Source organism: Crocodylus porosus, unplaced genomic scaffold, assembly GCF_001723895.1.
Source record: "Crocodylus porosus isolate Cpor-Errol unplaced genomic scaffold, CroPor_comp1, whole genome shotgun sequence".
NCBI classification, from domain to species: Eukaryota; Metazoa; Chordata; order Crocodylia; family Crocodylidae; genus Crocodylus; species Crocodylus porosus.
In genome coordinates this window covers 21,651,722-21,669,244 of record NW_017728910.1, presented here as the reverse complement: position 1 = coordinate 21,669,244, position 17,523 = coordinate 21,651,722, and the positions used below count along the sequence as shown (strand labels likewise).

Sequence of the window (17,523 nt, the reverse complement as noted above, 5' to 3'; positions counted from 1 at the left end):
TCCTTCAGTTCTATTGTACAGCTTTGAATACTTTGTAAAGCTTGACACCTAGGCCACGGTGTCAGACAGCCATTCTACCATCCCAGTGGGAGACAGGACACATGCTGAACTAAACCTTTGCAGCTCCTTCAACTTCTGCCAAGTAGATGGAGCATATGGAAGCACTTCTTCAGAGCACTGTCCCAACTACCGAAGCATGGGCAGAGCAAGATGTTAAAATCATGAAACCAATTTTTCAGCTGCTAGCCCTCTACCACATTTTATTACAAAACTATACCAAAAAGCAGCACCAAAAGCAAATCAACAGATCTTCAGTTTTGAGCTAAAACAGTTCTTTCTGAAAAACTAGCTGTTTTGAGTCAGCTGCTGCATCATGATGGCACAGAGGCTGATCAGCTGCAAGTACTCATCAGCACCATCAGTCAGGCATTTGTCCACATCCTGAAAATAAGGAGATAAAAAAACAAATTATAATCCATTTAAAAATGAGAAGGGCTCTCCACTACTTTGCCACTGGTTACAGGAGTTGCAACAGCGATTCTCAACCTTTTTTAACTTGAGACACTGCTCAGGAAGTGCCAGCTCTCAATCTTTTACTCATTGTTTGATTACAGAAAATAGAACCGTTTTTTCTGTTGCAAACAATTCAGAAAGATCACAAGAGGTAAGAATATTTCCAATATTCTGCATTCCTACTTAATCTCTGGGCGAATCGGGTTTGCACACCTAATGCTGCTAATGTGCAACACCCCAAGGCACCCTAGTTGAAAAAAAAAAAAAAAAGTCACCAAGGTACAATCCAGTCACCAAAACAAGCATTATCTCATTTTCTTAAAACTAGTATTTGGAGAATGAGAACATTTTAAAGTTTGGAATCATAGCTGCTTCTAGCTTCCTGCAGCCATTGCATCATGCAAGCAACTGGGACATTTGAGATCTGTACAGGTCCCCACCACAGTCTATGGTTCTAATTCTCTCATTTAAAATAATTCAGTGTTGCCTTACTCACAAGTCTGTCTTATTTCCTCCAGAAATATTGGTAAGATAGCACTGATATATACACAACCCTGGTTCCAAGGGATTCTCAGCACCCTGCCACTTACAGAAAATGATTTTTAACAGTGACTCTAGCAGCTGAACCAAAGCTGTAAGAATCCCTATTGAACTTGGGGAGTGTGCCCCCCAGCCATATAAGCTTGTCACTTCCTTGCTCCACTGCGGAAGTATTCAGATGAATCGAGAGGCACAGCTGCTGAGTGCAACCCAACAATGACTTTGATGGGGGTGGGAAAGGCAAAGGGAGTATGTGCAGAAGTGCACCACTATGTTAACAGAAAGGAATTTGAATAAATGGAGACTTACAGCAAGTTTCTCTGCTATTGTGGATTTCTGCTTGTCACTGAGATCTTCGCTCTCAACAATAACATCATGGAGCTGGTTGACAAGCTGACTAGCAGCATACCCCTCATTTATCAGATTCTGGACCAGAATGGAGAAAATGAAAACAAGGCACCATTAGTTTTAAGACTTCTAAGTAATAAGACAATGCATCACAACATACCATTTCAAATACCATCAAGACTATTTTAAAACCTCACTGAATCAGAGAGTTTACTGTGTGTGTTTCTGAGTACGAGGCATTTAAACTAGCCAGTATAGAAGTCTACCAGATCTCCATTAGAATTAGCAGTTTATTTACCTATCAAAAGGAAGAAGCTTACCTCAGACTTGCAAAGTTTCTTTAAAGTGGGCAATGGTTATCTCATTCAAAATAATGCTTTTTAGCAAGGGAATTAATGGCCAACTTGTATAAAACACTCACTGATATAGGGTACGCCCTCAAACATGAGCTAAAAGTAACCTCATGCAGTCAAACAGAACAATCTGTAAATCAAACCAAAGTAGGTGTCCCTTTTTATGGGATGGGGACATAGACCCGTTTTATAAACTAAAGGATCCTCGATTGTATGTTCAGATCCTGGTGAATATACCCTGAATACAGGGGTGGCCAGCCTGCAGCATGATTGCCACTAGTTCAATTGACAGGTGGCATGTAGGGCATGGAGCAGAAAGCAGAGCAGCTGATGGGGCAGAGGAAGGGGATCAGAGTGGTGCTCAAGGAGGGCACAGGGATTAATTTGTGGTACACCTGCCAAAGACTGGCCCCCACTGTGGGATAGCAAACATCTCCACACACTCCCTCTCAGGAATTTTTAAGTCTAGTAGAGAACAGGAACAGTACCGCCAGATTAGTCCAAGCATCCCAACACAACAAGTCTTAAAAGTATCCCATGTCATCTTGGATTGTTACCTACAAGGCTCACTGTTTGGGACAGAGAAGGGCAGTACATATACCAACCTACAGGTCTATGGCTTTAAGCTCTTATAGAAAAAAATGCCTATCGCCTTCAAAGAGTTTAAAGTTTGGGGTTTTTTTAAAGTGAGGTTGATAGCAACAACAGATTAATTTTTCTCTCAACATATATAGAGCAGTTTTTCTCCCCCCTTTACAGTGAAGCTATTTCTGTTCACTGCAATGTGTCAACTAGGCCTACCCCTAATATTCTATAGAGTAAATGCTGAAGACTATTTTTAGACAAGCAGTTACAACTCAGCAATTTACAGCATGCACTGAATACCATTTATAAAAAAAAAAAAAAAAAAAATACAGGATAGAGACTTCTGCTGATCACCCGAGAAAATATTTGTGAGGCACTGAATTGTACCCAAAAAAGTTAATGGTCTATAGTTTTCAGTGATCAACAGTTTCAGAGCCCCAAGCAGAGCTGAGTTTGCCTCAATTATTACTATTAGTTTGATTTTTTTTCCTCTCCAAAATTGAGCAGGAAAGCATCACGTGTTATCAGTTTAACACAAGGCAAAGGCCACTGTTAAATTTCAAAGCAATGAGCTCTTCTTACCTTAAAAGTGTTCTCCTTCAGATCAAGGTTTAAGGTCACTGGACTGATTAATGTCAAGAAGCTTGTATTACATTTGCACTGTAACTGGTCTAAGGACAAGTAAGTTTTCAACTTCAACCTGCTAACAGGCGTCCTATTATCTAAATTTATATACTGCACAGCTAACCCAATGCAATTAGGACAGCAAGACTAGATGAAACAGCATAATATTAAAACAACTCCCCTTGGTTTAAATTGCTTGGAATTCAGTTGCTGCAAGACCAACAAGAGACAAGGATAAAGAATTCTACCTTCGTTACTGTTTCCAGCTTTTCAAAAGAGCCACTTTGACAGGCAGCAAGAACTCCATGGATTGCTTCTTTAGGGACCACCTACAAGAGGAAATCGCAAACACGGTAAATTTGGGTCATGATTACATACCATCACTACAGTATTGACCCCAAATAACGTTCATCCAGTTGAGTGCCAGAACAGTTCCTTCAGGGATAATATTCTTCCCTGTTTCAGCTACTCAACCCTCCAAGCAAGCTAGCAAGTTTGATACCAAGACCACTCGAGTCATAATTAATATTTTGATAGCTGTACTCCATCTTGGTGACATTAGTTCAGTAGCATTATACAATCCCTGTTTTGCCAGCCCCACCTTTACATATCAGCATACATAACCATCTAAACAGGGTGTGGATAAATAAGCCACTACTTGAACAGGTTCAATTTCTTTTGTTTCTGTTGCATGATCTAGCAAAACAGCAAATCCATTCCCATCTTGTTAAGCAGCATAGACGCGGAAAATTAATGCAATTAAACCAAGCCTGAAGCAACTAAACGATCAGTCAGCAAATTGGAAGAAATGAGGACTATTAGAACAGATTAAAGTCGTTTCGACTCTGTTAGCAGATACTGCCATCTTTTGCTTTGCACCCATGATTCCTGATGTTGCCGATGAAAGCTTGTGCCTCTGACCAAGTTAGTCTTTAAGGGGGCACTCTGCATTCTGCCCGTCTCCAGACTAACACAGCTAACTACCTCTCTTCCTGCAGACGGACACTGCACATTTTCCTTCCATCAACTGCTCTCAGTCTTTTCTATTCAAATGCTAGCAATAACAACATATGACCTAGACCTTAATCTGCACCTGTGTACAATGCTGAAGTTCCTCTATTAGCAGGATTCAAGTATATAAACTTAAGTTTAATGTTCATAAAAGCACACAAACAGGCTAGATACTCTCCTTTGCTGTTAAAATTATTTTACTTTCAAGTTTCTTAATTCCAGAGGGAATTTCAGTGACATTTAGCTGTTTTATATAGCTAGTGATACACATCTCACCTTAAGGAAAAAAAAACTAGCAACAAAGTAGCTTTGTTTCATTAGCCTTACTTTCAAAATATTCATTGGAAGTTAAGTAGCTTCTGCTCCCTTCCCCTCAACACACAAGCCTGGGACACCCACAGCGCTAGCAAAATTAGCTGTGAAGGGAAGCATGTCTGACACAGACATTCAGCTTTAATACTCTATTCACTTTTCAGCTCCTTTACTTTTGTCTCCCAATTTCCTACTTTAAGAGATCAGTGTCATATTGCCATAGCAACACTCACAATGAAATTTTAAGTTTTCCCCTAAGGTTTCCACCATCCCCGTCAGCATTATCCAGATAATAATCTTAAAGGAAAACTGCTGTACAGCTAGAAAGCAAAAGCCGCTTTACTTAAATGCACACCATCAGTTTTTCTAAACTGTAACTAGAACAGTTCTTTTATAAACCAGTCCCCTGAAGCATTTCCAATCCAAATTTTGCAGCACTGTTAGTGCACAGGCATCTGAGAGACTGATTAGTCCATTTTAGTTGTCCAGCTTCAGTGCAAAGAATGAAATGCATATCAGCTTAAATAAATACAGTGTTCAAAATTCAGTTAGAGTAGAGTAATTTAATGTTATTTTAGAGAATTTCCTTTGCATCTGTCCCCAGTTAAAAGTTGTGTTCAAAATGTGTAAGCACAGCAGTTTTGAAGTTATTGGGTGCAGGAACCTGTCTTTTGACAGCTATGCAGAACTGTACAATATTCAAAATTGAATTGAACATTAATTAAGAACAGTGATACTTAAAGTTAGCAAACATTCTAGATAGAGGGAGGAACTATATTGACCAAAATTGCTATTTTTGTGATCAGAAAAATGATCAATGTAACCTAGATTAAGTCACAGGCAAAACAACAAACATGTATCACTGAGATAGCCTACCCCAGCAATTTCGGTGACAACCTTCTCTGTGATCTCTTTCCCACCTGTTAATCGAGTAGCACTTTGAAGAAATGTGATTGCTTTTCTTAAGTCTCCTTCTGACACTTGAACAAGGTAAGATACTGCCTGAGGAATAGCAGGAAATAAGTGACATTGACAATATAGCCTATGTTAGTTCAAAATGAAGAACACCTGGGGTGACCCGATTTAACAAACATGAATTGTGCAAGCTTTAGGAAGCTGCGAAACAGGTCCTACCATTTTGTACAACATAGTTCCATCTGCATACACAGATCCCAATATAAATGCAGTTATAAGCTTAAAGTAGGAAACAATTAACAGGAAAAATCTTATCTTTGGTTCTAAATACACAGCTGGGCATCCATCAAATTATTTCTGCATTGCAACTGAAACAAGGCCTAAGACACATAAAGCTTAAATCTCACATCTCAGATATCCGTACTGTCCATCCACACCCACCATCTTTTTTAAGCCTTTGTTTCAAAGGCAAAGGAACAACTGCACAGAAGAAATAAGACAACTGTTCAGTTCAGAGAATACCAAATACTTGAACTTTCAGGTATTTGTGAGTAGTCTCCCACTTGCACATACTAAATCCCAAGTTTTTCATTCTGTGGGATTATATTTTAGAATACAGCAGGGCTCGACCTTAGGGAACTGAGCACAGAACTACAAGTTCAGTGATTCTGTTGTCATTCTTCCTCCATTGGCCTTGGGAAAGTAACTGAAACTGTTACTCCATCCAAACAAGGATGCTACTTAAATTAATGTATGTACTAAACTCAGTAATAGCTTTGGCTCAGCAGAATGGATTTAGGAAAGCAGTACCTATTCACCCCTGTGGTAATAAATTTAACTCGGCTCCTAACTTGACTAAGGAGACAGACAGAGACCAGAGGCGCTGATACTGCTTATTTCAGTTAAATGTTCTGAGATAAGGAATCCTGCATGCCTTGTTTTGTCTTGATATATTACCCTGTGTACGGATGTTAAGTTTATTTTTCTCTCTGAGAAACCAGAAACTGATAACTATTTCTATAAGCACAATGTTTCACTCTTCTTTAAGTAAACTGCCTATAGGTCTGTGTGTGTGTTAGATCAGTGATTTACTGTCCATGGTCAGTTTTTTTTTTTCTCTCTCTGTCTTAAGTATAAATATGCTTGTAAAACTTATAGAGTTCAATAAATCCTTTGAAACAGACAAGTGGGTGATTCCCTTTGCTGCATGGAATTCTCCCTGTGATCACAGTATAGCCCTAAATAAAGAAAAGCTGGCTCTGCCAGTTCTGATTCAACCACAACATGAAGTTTGATTTCTTCCACACCCCTTTCACTGCACTGTGATTATGCACTAGATATAGCAATAGGCCTACATAGTGACATTGCAATTACCTCGCTGCTGATTTTGACATTTTCCTTTTCAGAAATATCTAGTAGTCTCTGTTCCTGAATTTTATCTGAAAGAGGCTTGAAACGGAATTTGGAGCATCGAGATGTCAAGGGTTCAATTATCCTGGAAAAAAATACGTATTTTTAAATGTATTATTCAATGTTTATACAAATAACTCCACAGACATCCATCAGCTGAGACTATTGGAGCAGTAAGAGGCAAAGCCTCAAAACCATAACACTCTAGGGATAAGATGAAGGAGGAATGACCATTTAAACTGATCGGCTGCATTATTTCTTGTATTTTCAAGCGCAGAAAACCGTTTCTCAAATTACAAGTTAAACTGCAGACTATCAGAAGGTAAGACCACAGTTAGGAAAGCCACATTTGTATTGCCCATGGAAGCAATGACATATACAAACCTGCTGATGTAGTTACAAATAAGACAGAAACGTGTTGTTTTAGATTCCTTCTCCATAGTGCGTCTTAAGGCTGCCTGTGCTGCTGAGGTCATAGAATCTGCTTCATCCAGGATCACAATCTTGAATGGAGGACAAGCCTTTCCACTAAAAAATAAACAAACCAAACAGTTCTTCATTCAGTGAAACATTCAATTGTTGATGTATAATCTGCATTAATATTTAAGAGTCAGCACCTCGTTGTATAGTGCCATCGTTTCCTGTAGTCAGTAACGGAAAAAACAATGAAGTACCATTTAGAGTTTTGCGAATCTGTAACAAAATCTAGACAAAGAAATAATAAATGCAACAAGGCAACTGTATTTCAAGTTTCTTGGCTGCAAGGCTGCCGCCTGAGTTAGCAAAGATTCCTCTGAAATTCTTATTCAGGAATAAAATTACTTCCTGTAACAGCTTATGCGATTCTTTTTTTTTTTTTCTTTTTGCAGGCTTCCTAGATCTTCTGACATTTAAACATCTTCAGAAGGCAACTTTCAGTATATGACATGGGACCATGTCCTTACAACTGATCTGGACCTTCTATTCCCCCCCACTTTCTGAATTACTTTCCTGAACCTGTCACTTATTTGTGTTGCTTAATACATTCCGATACCAGACTCCTTGGCCTACAATCAACTGGCAGCAAGTTTGTCACAAATTATGAAAGTTACTCTCGCACTAAGTATTTAGTCATTCAGCATTTGCAGGTATGTATACTGAATTACCAAATCCAAAATGCTATCACGCTTGAGATCAGATCCATTCTCTCCAGGGGGGATTCTCCATAGGGACTTTAATACCAGGTGCTCACAAGCACCAGAAGCAGCAGCCTTGGACTGAAGCAAGCTGCATGCTGACTCAAAAGCAGTCTGATTTGTGTGGACTGGGAGCTTCTTGGCCTTGCTGTCCCCTGGCTCATACAAAGGTTATAAAATTAAGCTTGACTACACAATCACAAGTTTTGTAGTAAGGGAGAAATATAATACGTTGAATAGAGAAGCTTTTGTCATATGCTTACTCTGAACGGTTTCCAGATACAGTTAGCTGAGCGAAAGACTTCACTTTTTCTCGAATCACTTGTATTCCACGTTCATCAGAAGCATTTAACTCAAGAACTCTCTGCCGAAACAGTTCAGGCCTGTAAAGTATGTATAACATGACTTATTAACTGCTAAACATTGACAGTGGCTTATTAACAAGCTAAATAAACTTGTAAACATTCAGGCTGCGATTTTTGAACTCTAGTATCATTCTTGCCAATGCTACCAGTCATCATCTTGCTTGTGGCAGACCGTTAAATTCCAAGTCTCACATGGCCTAGAACTCCATAATCTGTATCAACGATCTTGTCCCTTAGACTTCAGAGAACAATTAAACATAAGTTTACACCAGTCCTCCAGACAAAAAAAAGTTGAAGCAAAGTCTAAGAAACCCAATTTTTTATATATATATTTTGTTCATTTTCACATGCAGGCTGTGAACAGAATAATTAGTAAACCCCACCAAGCAGGCAGAAACAGTACCTTTGCAGTCATCATACTTCCAAGATTTATGATCCTAAAGATTTAAATTTAAATACAAACGGTTGTGCTAAAACAAGTTTAGCATTTCATACATAGAACTACTGCTCAAAGACTATATCACAAGTTTCCAGAAGCCTCTATACCTCAGAAACAGCTTTAGGACCAATTTGGAGTTTCTTCCAACTGTTAAAATTACTCCTAACCTGGTCTCATCTTAAACCAGGGGTGGACAAAATACAGCCCAGGGGCCAGATGCAGTCTGCCAGGCCACTGTATCTGGCCCACGGGGCCCCTAAAAAAAGTAGAAAATTAACATTTATCTGCCCCTGGCTGCCTGTCACGTAGCCCCCAATGGCTTGCCAAAACTCAGTAAGTGGCCCTCCGCCCAAAATAACTGCCCACCCCTATCTTAAATCATGGAACCTATAAAAGGACAAGGGGCTTTTAACTCAGAGAAGCAGTAGTCAAACTAACAAAATCCTGTGACACAAGAGCTGAATGGCAGGCCAATTCATTCAGTCCCTTTCCTGTTGGTTTATAAGCTACTCAAAAGTCACCAGCCAAACAAGCAAACAAAAAACCACACACGAGCCAACAGTACATATCAAATTAAGAAGGAACAAAGCAGGGGATGCACAAATTGTTCTTTTAAAAACCCTAGATATCATGTTCAAACAATACTGCCTTCAGTGCCCCATCAGACATCACCTAAAATATTCATTGCTGATTGAGAACAACCTGACCACCATCCTCCGACAGGTAGGCAAGAAGGAAGATAACCGTTTCCACTTCTGACCGATTCCCACAGCTCCCTTCAGACAACCTGTACCTTAATTCTTCCATTATACAGCTGATCAGCTTCCTTTGTATTCACCAAGTGCAGTAAGCTCTAAACACCAAGGATTGACCAATTTTTTTTTCCCAACTGAAACTAAAAATCAGTTTTAGATGCAGGAAACCTTTCCTCCTCTTACTCTTTTCTGCTTTAAGCATATAGGTTCACGACTGTGCAAGGGCTGTGGCTGCATGGTTGGCCAACTCACTGCACGGCCTTGAAACTGAGTATTGCAGAGTCTAGCGGCTTACCATCAACCTGCAGGAAAAAATATCCTGATGATATCAGCACAGAACCGCTGAATCCGAGGGGTCATACCCAAAGCCACATAATAAGAACCAAAAACATGCTGACAAGTCAAGGCTAAAGAGACACTGGAGAAATTTTCAAGGGGAGGAAAATCTCCAGAAAGAAAAAAGTGATCAAACTCCTGCTTCTACCACCACCCACTCATCCATACTCTCATCTCCTTAACACAGTATTACACAGGCAAAGTAAACTGCTTTTCTTGTCAACAGCCATCTCTCCACAGTATCAGATAGTTCATAATGAAATGCAAATTTGCTGTGCATTTCAAATGAGAATTAGCTTAAAATTTAGATCCTTATAAACTACAAACTACATAAAATTTGAACTGGCAGTAACTAAAAGTACTAAAGCATATTGCAGGGTTGGCAAGCTTTTGGAACAGTCACTTAAGCAATGGCAATTAGATTCCAACTTACCCATAAAGTTCTCTGGCTGCTGCCAAAATAGTGGAAGTCTTTCCCGTTCCAGGAGGGCCATAGAACAAAAGATTGGGAAGCTGCAATGCAGAGCAAGAGGAGAAACTCTATACAGCACAAGTTACGGATGCCTCTCTGAACAAGTTAGCCCATAAAGTGACCCCTGCCATGCTGGGTGCATCACAGTTAATGTACAGGTATTTCTACCCCACTTAGAGTACAATCCAAGCACCAGTACAGCACAGAAGAGAGATGACTAGGTGGCTGTGCAATACCAAATCCTTCATTTCTAGGCCGCTGGGCACTGCAGGTTGCTGTCAAAAGGAAGGCACAAGCCCAACTCTGTTCCAACAGCTCTATACCAAACTGCTAGTAGCACCTGACCTAGCAAGTCTGAGGCTAGTTTAAGTGCGACTGCAGTGTAGCATAGACAGAAGAGTAACTACCATCACAAGAGTGACTGCAATATAGGCAAACCCCACACAACTACAGGGGAGGTTTTTAATGGCTGTTCCACAAGTGTGTGCTGCTTAGTTCTGTTTTCACGCAGGGTTCTTAGAAGATTATTGATAGAGTGCATCAAGAATTGGTCTAAGCCAGCTTCATTAAACACTTCACCATAATTAAACTGGCTGTCGACACAAAGTTGTCAGCACACTGAAGGATCAGAACACCAAGTAGCAAGGACCAGAGCAATATAGGATGAAGATTATTTGTGTTGTCTTAGGAGTAGGTTAGACAAGCACTTTGTATGTGATGGTTTGGATAAGGATGATCCTGCCTTTATAAGCTTCTTCCAGCCCTACTTTTCTATGCATCAGATAAAGTATTCCCACTATGGCCTCCATGATTGGGTGTACAGTTCAGGTCAGGTCAGGTCCCTCCAATTCAAAAAGCTAAAGTTCAGACTGGAACAGGTGTGGAGAAATGCTGGTAGGTGATCAGGGAACAGAGAGTTTATTCTACAGAAGCAGACTTACAGCTCGGCTCATTTCACCCAGCAAAACAAAGGCAGGCAGGGAATATAACAACTTGCTATAAATAGAGCAGGGGTAAACAGTAGGGATACAGAAGAGCTATTTAAACTAAGTGACAATTCTGGCACAAAAGCAAATGCATATAAACTGTCCATCACTAAATTTAGGCTGGAAATCAGAAGGTTTGTAATTATTACAGAGGTGAAATTCTGGAACACCTCCCTTCAATAGGTTTCATGCTCCTGCTACTCTAATCTGGTTTTAACGTGAAGTCTGATCGTGCCTACAAAGTGGAGGAAGGGACTTCATGACTCAGAAGGTCCATCAAGCACCACAATTTATTTCTGGGACCCAACAGTCCCCTCCAACACATGAAAAGACCAAGCTTCTTAGGTCTGATTTCTAGTCCTAAATTACATTTCTATTTTTAAAAGGCTAACTAAAGTTAAAGGTAGACTGCACACACTTGAATGCTGGCTATAGCAGCTATTGCAGACAGAATGGGAACAGCAAAAACCCAGAACTCCAACAGAGAAAATTACAGGGTATACACTCCTCACAGCTACAGAAAGGATCAGACAAGCATTATTTAGTAACGATCGTTTATCAAGTCTATATAGTTACAGCCAATCCATATATAGTATTTACAAGTGTAAAATAATCCATTAAAATCTCGTCTGGCAATAGAAGATCTTAAAATACCATAATATTTAGAGGTGGACCAATATCAGTCCATATTGGATTGGCACCAATAAAAGGAAAATTGATGTCATCACCAATCGGCTTTTTTGGGCCAGTGTAGCTGATAACATCACCAGTGCATGGTGTGCACATGCACACAGCCACAGCATTCGTGCAGCCAGGAATGCAGCCCAAGCAGCACGGAGAGCAGTGTCCATCCAGCCAGTGGGGGGTGGGGGAGCAGGCCACACAGATCAAAGCCCCCACAGTGAGGGAGGGAGTGGGGCACAGGATGGAACCACAGGCAGCTGGGGGAGGGGGGGGGGGGGGGGAGGGGAGGGGTGCGCATCAGGTGACTCTGTGCTACTGAGCGCATCCTTAGGGGTAGCGCTGCAGGGGTATGTGCTCTCCCAATTTGTGTACAGCTGGCCTCTTCCCCGTGAGGCCATAGCCACTCCAAAGTTCTCCATTGCCCCCCCCCGCCCTTAGCTTCCCCTCCCAACACCACTGCCACCCACCCCAAGCACAGCCCTGGCCCAGCTCCCTGCCAGAAAGAGGCTGGTACAGCCCCTGGCCTTTGTCCCACACACAAATCCAGGGGGCACATACCCCACATGCCTTCCCCAAGGATGCTCGCAGCAGCAGGGAGCCATCCCCCCTCCTCACCCCCCAGAAGAACCACCTGCAGTTCCATCCTGTGCCCTGCCCTGACAGTGCCTACCCCTGCCCCAGCCCTACTCCCTCTCTCACCATGGGGGCCTCAAGCTGCACACCCCCCCATGCCCCTTCCCACCCTCACATCCCTTCCCCTTCACAGACTTACTGGCCTGCTCTCCAAGCTGCTAGGCTGCATATTGGCTGTCAGATAGGTATCAGCCAATATGGTTTGTTAATAATTGGTCATTAGTATCATCCAAAAAAATCTTTGGGGTTGCTCTGCAATTAGTGTACCCCTAATATTAATACATACCAGTATATATTTGTCACTGAAACCCCACCTTCTCTAAAAACTCAACTTTCCTGAAGCCATGACTTTAACAGATTCTAAAGATTGTTATATATACACAGAGCATACACCAAGTAATACACATCTTTTAAGAACATGCCTTCAAAGATTTGATCAGCAACTAGAAACATCACTCTCTCCCGGAGTGCTTAAGATTGTACTGAGAAGCGGAGATACTTTGAGAGTTTCAATTCTCACGATGCCTCTTTGGATTGAACACTAGGCAGACAGAGCAGGTTCTTTGCAGAGCTTTGTGCTTGGCTTTGTACAATTTGCAGAGCTTTGCACAATTATCTATATCCTCCCAAAGTGTTAAACCATTCCCAGATAATCCTCTGAAAAGGCATTAGTAAGGAATTTTAATGAGATTCCATGTTTTACTAGTTCTACTTAACTAGCTAAACCCATACTTCAAAGTTTGTACTTCAATTTCATTATTTGTTCTTCAGTTCCTCTTCTAAATCATCACCAGCATTCACACTGCTTTCCTACAAAGCATAGCCAAATCATTTATACAACTTAATGGCAGTATTTTTAGCAGAACTGTAACCTGATCCAGCCAAGCAGTTTTCAACACTTGCCAGGGGTAAGCTGGGATACCTGTAGACCTGTTATCCTAATTATGATAAGGTTACAGCGACTGACAATGACAGCTCATACTGCAAACCCAGTCTGTTTCTGAAAGTTTAACATGCAGTTACTTCTTAAGAGCTGGGAATATGGAGTAAACTGAGACTAAGAGCCCTATGACTAGCGGTCTCTAAATAGTCTCAAAAGAGAAATAGAGCCTTGCCAATATGTTGGGATGTAATGCTGCATTTGTTTTTCTTACCAAGATCAAACACAGCAGCAGTAGCAGAGAAAAAATGGAATCCCTACAGACAGAAACAAAGCGTGCGCACTTATAATTAATTGTGCTCAGCCCACTACAGGCACAGAAGAGAAGCAAGATGTTTTCTACTGCAGACTGAAGCTGATGAGGGGCCTAGCAACTCCCCAAATGTGGCCTACTACCACTGGTAGTCCACAGGACAGTCATCAGCAGCCCATGAACTACTAGCTTTCCTCACTTCCATCAATGAATTTGGCGAAAAAAATACATTATAAAGTATTCAGAATTGTTACATAAGCAACAGCAGTAGATGCCGCCGGCAAGGAACAAACTGGGAAGAGGATGCCCATGGAACAATCCTGCTAGTTAAACATGATCCACACAAAGTTTGAGGATGCAACCTTATCCTCCCCCTTCCCAGCAGCAATAAATAGCCAGCAAAGAATCATCTGATAAGCATGCTTATGAATTCACTGGGGTTCTCTGGAACAGAAACTGGCAGTCCCACGCTTTACACAATTTTATATCTTTACTTGTTTGGTTGTTTTTTTAAAGTCCTGTTTAAAGTAATACAATTAGTATGTTGTTAATTCTTAAGCTTACGATAGCTATGTGCTTTTGCCATCAAATGGTTTACTCAGTTGGGGCAGCACAGCTACAAGATATAAAACCCGTAGCTATAAATAGGAACTACAGATCAGCTTTTTGACTCAGCAGACAAAGTCAACACTGGTATACCAGACTCAATCCCAGAAATCTAGCTGGTTCAAAAGTGGTATCAGTTTAAATAGCACTGCTCAAAATAGAACAACCCAACCCATGACCTAAGCAACGTCATAAGACTGATGTTTCAGGGCAAGCGATAGCTTCTCATGACTCATTAATATTAACTAGCCGAACCCTGAAAAACATTTGTGATTAAATTTTTATTGCAGAAGTATTTCTTTAAATATAGCATTTTTAGCTATCCTTTGACCAAATACTTTAATGGAATCAAAACTTCTCACCCTCGAAAAGGCTACATAAAGCTGTCTATATGTAAACACAGGCTCAGGAATATAAATACATATTTTTCAAAAGTCTGACCTTATGACTTGTTTACAGTCATAAAATAAGAGGGCCCTTGTACACATGACTAAATTTCCCCTTTTAGTGGTTTAATTGCCTTTTTTATGATTTAATTGCATAACAGTGTACACGTTCGGTGGTGTATTTCAATCTAAATGACTTCTTTACATAGCAAACTAAAGCACATGCCATGCATTTTAATTTGCTACGTAACAAGTAACAGCAATATTCTTCACATGTACAAGGGCTCTATCTAGAGAAGGAGGCAGGGACAGTGCATGTGGTGCTGGAAGCCCAGGCTTGGTGAGCTTCCAGTACCCCATGCACCATGCCCACCACCTTCTCTAGCTGCTAGCACCCCCAGCCACCCTTCTGCCACCTTCCCAGGGCAGCCAGCCTGTCCCCGGGCATTCCCAGGCAGCAGGGACGGTGCACGGGGTGCTGGATGCCAGCCAAGCCCAAGCTTCCTTTAGCACTCCCGGCCTTCCAGGACCCCATGCACCACTGGAACTGGCAGGTACTGCCTCCAAGCTGGGGCTGCTCCAGCACAGCTAGTAACCTGCCCAGGCAGCTTTGGAGGTCACCGCCACCAAGGAGGGAAGCACCAGAGCCCCTTGTAGCTTGCCCCCAGGCCCCAGCAGGCTCTGAGGAAGGAGAAAAAAAAAACCGATCAGGCCCATCACTACTTTTCTTTCCCCACTTTGGCAGAGGCTGCCTGCTCTGCAGCAGGGCACCCTGGTGCTTCTTTCTAGCTCTGACTTGCTTGCATATCTGTCTGAAATGCCTCAGGATCTATAATAATAAACACGCTTCTTCCGCCTGTCCAGAGCACTCCGATTGGTTGTTTCAGTAAGCTTTGTGATTGGCTGCTCAGACAACCAGAATACTCTGGGCAGACAGAATAAGCCTATTATTATCATTATAGATAGCTCCTTTATGACACAAATAGTGACATTTGAGGATATTATTTAAAATATGGTAGAATTAGGACACAGAATAAGGGTTTAGTATTTCAGTGCTTTCAACACATCAGCGGCCAAGAAGCACAAGCTACTGGGATATATTAAATAACAAATTTTTATAGTTACACTAGTTTTACTGTCATGGTGCTGCCAAAACTCCTCAAACAATTTCCTTTATTAATTTATTTATTTTTTAATTGGAACGTCATGTCCCATATGGGCAAAGCTAATACGTTTAGTATAAGGGGACTATAATAGGATACAAAAGCTTCACCATCCAGAACTTTTCATTCAAGTTGTACCCCAGGAAATAGTCATCATTAAAAAGCTTTTTGAAAATGTATATGGAAGGCTTTCCTTTATTCAGTATTGTTCCTACTTAACATTAACACAAGAATTATTCCCATCAGCTATCTAAGGAAAAAAAAATCAGAATTGTTCTCTGAAGTTTAGAGATGTTTTCTCTGGAATATCAGAGAAGCAAAAGGCTGCAAGTACATGCGCACAGGAGGCAAATATCCTACATTCAAAATGCAAAAATAAGAAAAACTGACAGGAGATTATCACTAAAGCTTCCAAAGTTATACCAGAGCAGTAGTCTCCAACCTTTTTAAGTAGATCACCTTTAGCATTTAAAAGCAACCCAAGATCTATCGTGCACCACCCCCAGCCCCAAGCAGGTAAGTCTGTGGGGAGGGAATAGGGGAGGAGGAGGGGAGCAGATCGAGGCAGAGAGAAAAAAAATTATTTGGGGATACGCCTTCCCAGCAGGTAAGTCACACCCAGCTACGGCCCCACTCAACTTACCCCTGCTCCTGCCTCTGTGGCACTGTCCCTCAACGCAGGGGCCTCTATCTGGCCCCTGTCCCTTCTCTTCCCTATGGACCGATCTGCTGGGCTGGGGCATACGCATGCATGCACGAAGGCACTCAGCCTCCCACCCCAGCTTTGGATCGACTCCAAGATCGACCGCGAGAGGCTCCAAAATCTACCACTGTACTAGCTTGTTTGTTAATAAAGCCTCATTTAAGGGGTAAGTATTAATAAAACAGCAGCACAGGCGTGGACATTCAGCGCAACGGCAAGAGAGCTATTTGAACGTGCTGCAATGGATTCGACTGGCCACACTCACATCAGCTCCTTCCAAGGATTTTTTCATCACAGCAACAACTTCGTCCTGGAACGCAATCTCATCCACGCACTTAGGGCGACTAGATAAGAACAGAAGCGAGTGTATTAAAATTTACTACCGTTTACTATGTTGTTTTACTAAACACATACGTCACGGGCCACGCAGGGATCATAGCCGATATTGGGAAAGATCCCAAGGCACCCCAGGGTGTGCTTCCAGCCAGGGGGCTGACAACCAGGGGCGAACAGCTTCGCATGAAACTGACCAAGCTGCAGGCCCGGCCCCCGGGAGCCCAGACAGCGTCCAAGGTGCACCCTGCCCCTGCCCCTGCCCCTGCCCGCGGCTCTTACTACTTCTCCACCCAAGGCACAGGCTTGAGTCTCTTGCCGTCGCCGCTGCTGCTGCCCACGGCCGCCGCCGCCCGCTCCTTAGCAGCCGGGGGCCGGGTGCTGATGGCGGCCGGGCCCTTCAAGAAGGCCTGCATGGCTCCGCGCAGCAGCGGCTCCCCTTAGCAGCAGCAACGACTGGCACGTCACAGCCCAACGGCGGGCTCCAACTCCCGCCGGATTTACAAAGAGGCGGGCCACTTCCGCTTCTGCCCGGAAGGCACAATCATAGAGCACCTTGGAGGACTGACCATAGAGAATAAGGGCGGAGGGAGATGTATCGTGACGTCACCTCACCGCCTTGCAGAAAGCCGCCGCTTTCCGTTCAGCTAAGATGGCGGCGGCGCGCATGCGCAGAACTCTAC

General features: G+C 42.2%; 1 protein-coding gene across 1 annotated transcript; it reads right to left on the bottom strand.

The window, feature by feature from the left end:
* Positions 1-213: 213 nt before the first annotated feature.
* RFC4 (replication factor C subunit 4) lies at positions 214-17,292 on the bottom strand. The gene is made up of 10 exons (XM_019532789.1): positions 17,123-17,292; positions 16,773-16,851; positions 10,115-10,194; positions 8,050-8,169; positions 6,996-7,139; positions 6,576-6,696; positions 5,163-5,288; positions 3,212-3,292; positions 1,363-1,479; positions 214-441 (listed from the first exon to the last, which is right to left on the bottom strand). The coding sequence occupies exons 1-10, from the start codon at positions 17,254-17,256 to the stop codon at positions 346-348; spliced, it is 1,098 nt and encodes a 365-aa protein (XP_019388334.1). The 5' UTR covers positions 17,257-17,292; the 3' UTR covers positions 214-345.
* Positions 17,293-17,523: the final 231 nt, after the last annotated feature.

What these genes read in the sequence shown, in the direction of transcription:
- RFC4 (XM_019532789.1), bottom strand. Translation starts at nt 17,256, where the DNA reads ATGCAGGCCTTCTTGAAGGGCCCGGCCGCCATCAGCACCCGGCCCCCG. An exon ending in GCAGCCAGAGAACTTTATGG is followed by an intron (nt 8,170 to 10,114) that starts GTAAGTTGGAAT and finishes CATACTTTACAG; the next exon opens with GCCTGAACTGTTTCGGCAGA. An exon ending in AGCTGGAAACAGTAACGAAG is followed by an intron (nt 1,480 to 3,211) that starts GTAGAATTCTTT and finishes ATTCTGGTCCAG; the next exon opens with AATCTGATAAATGAGGGGTA.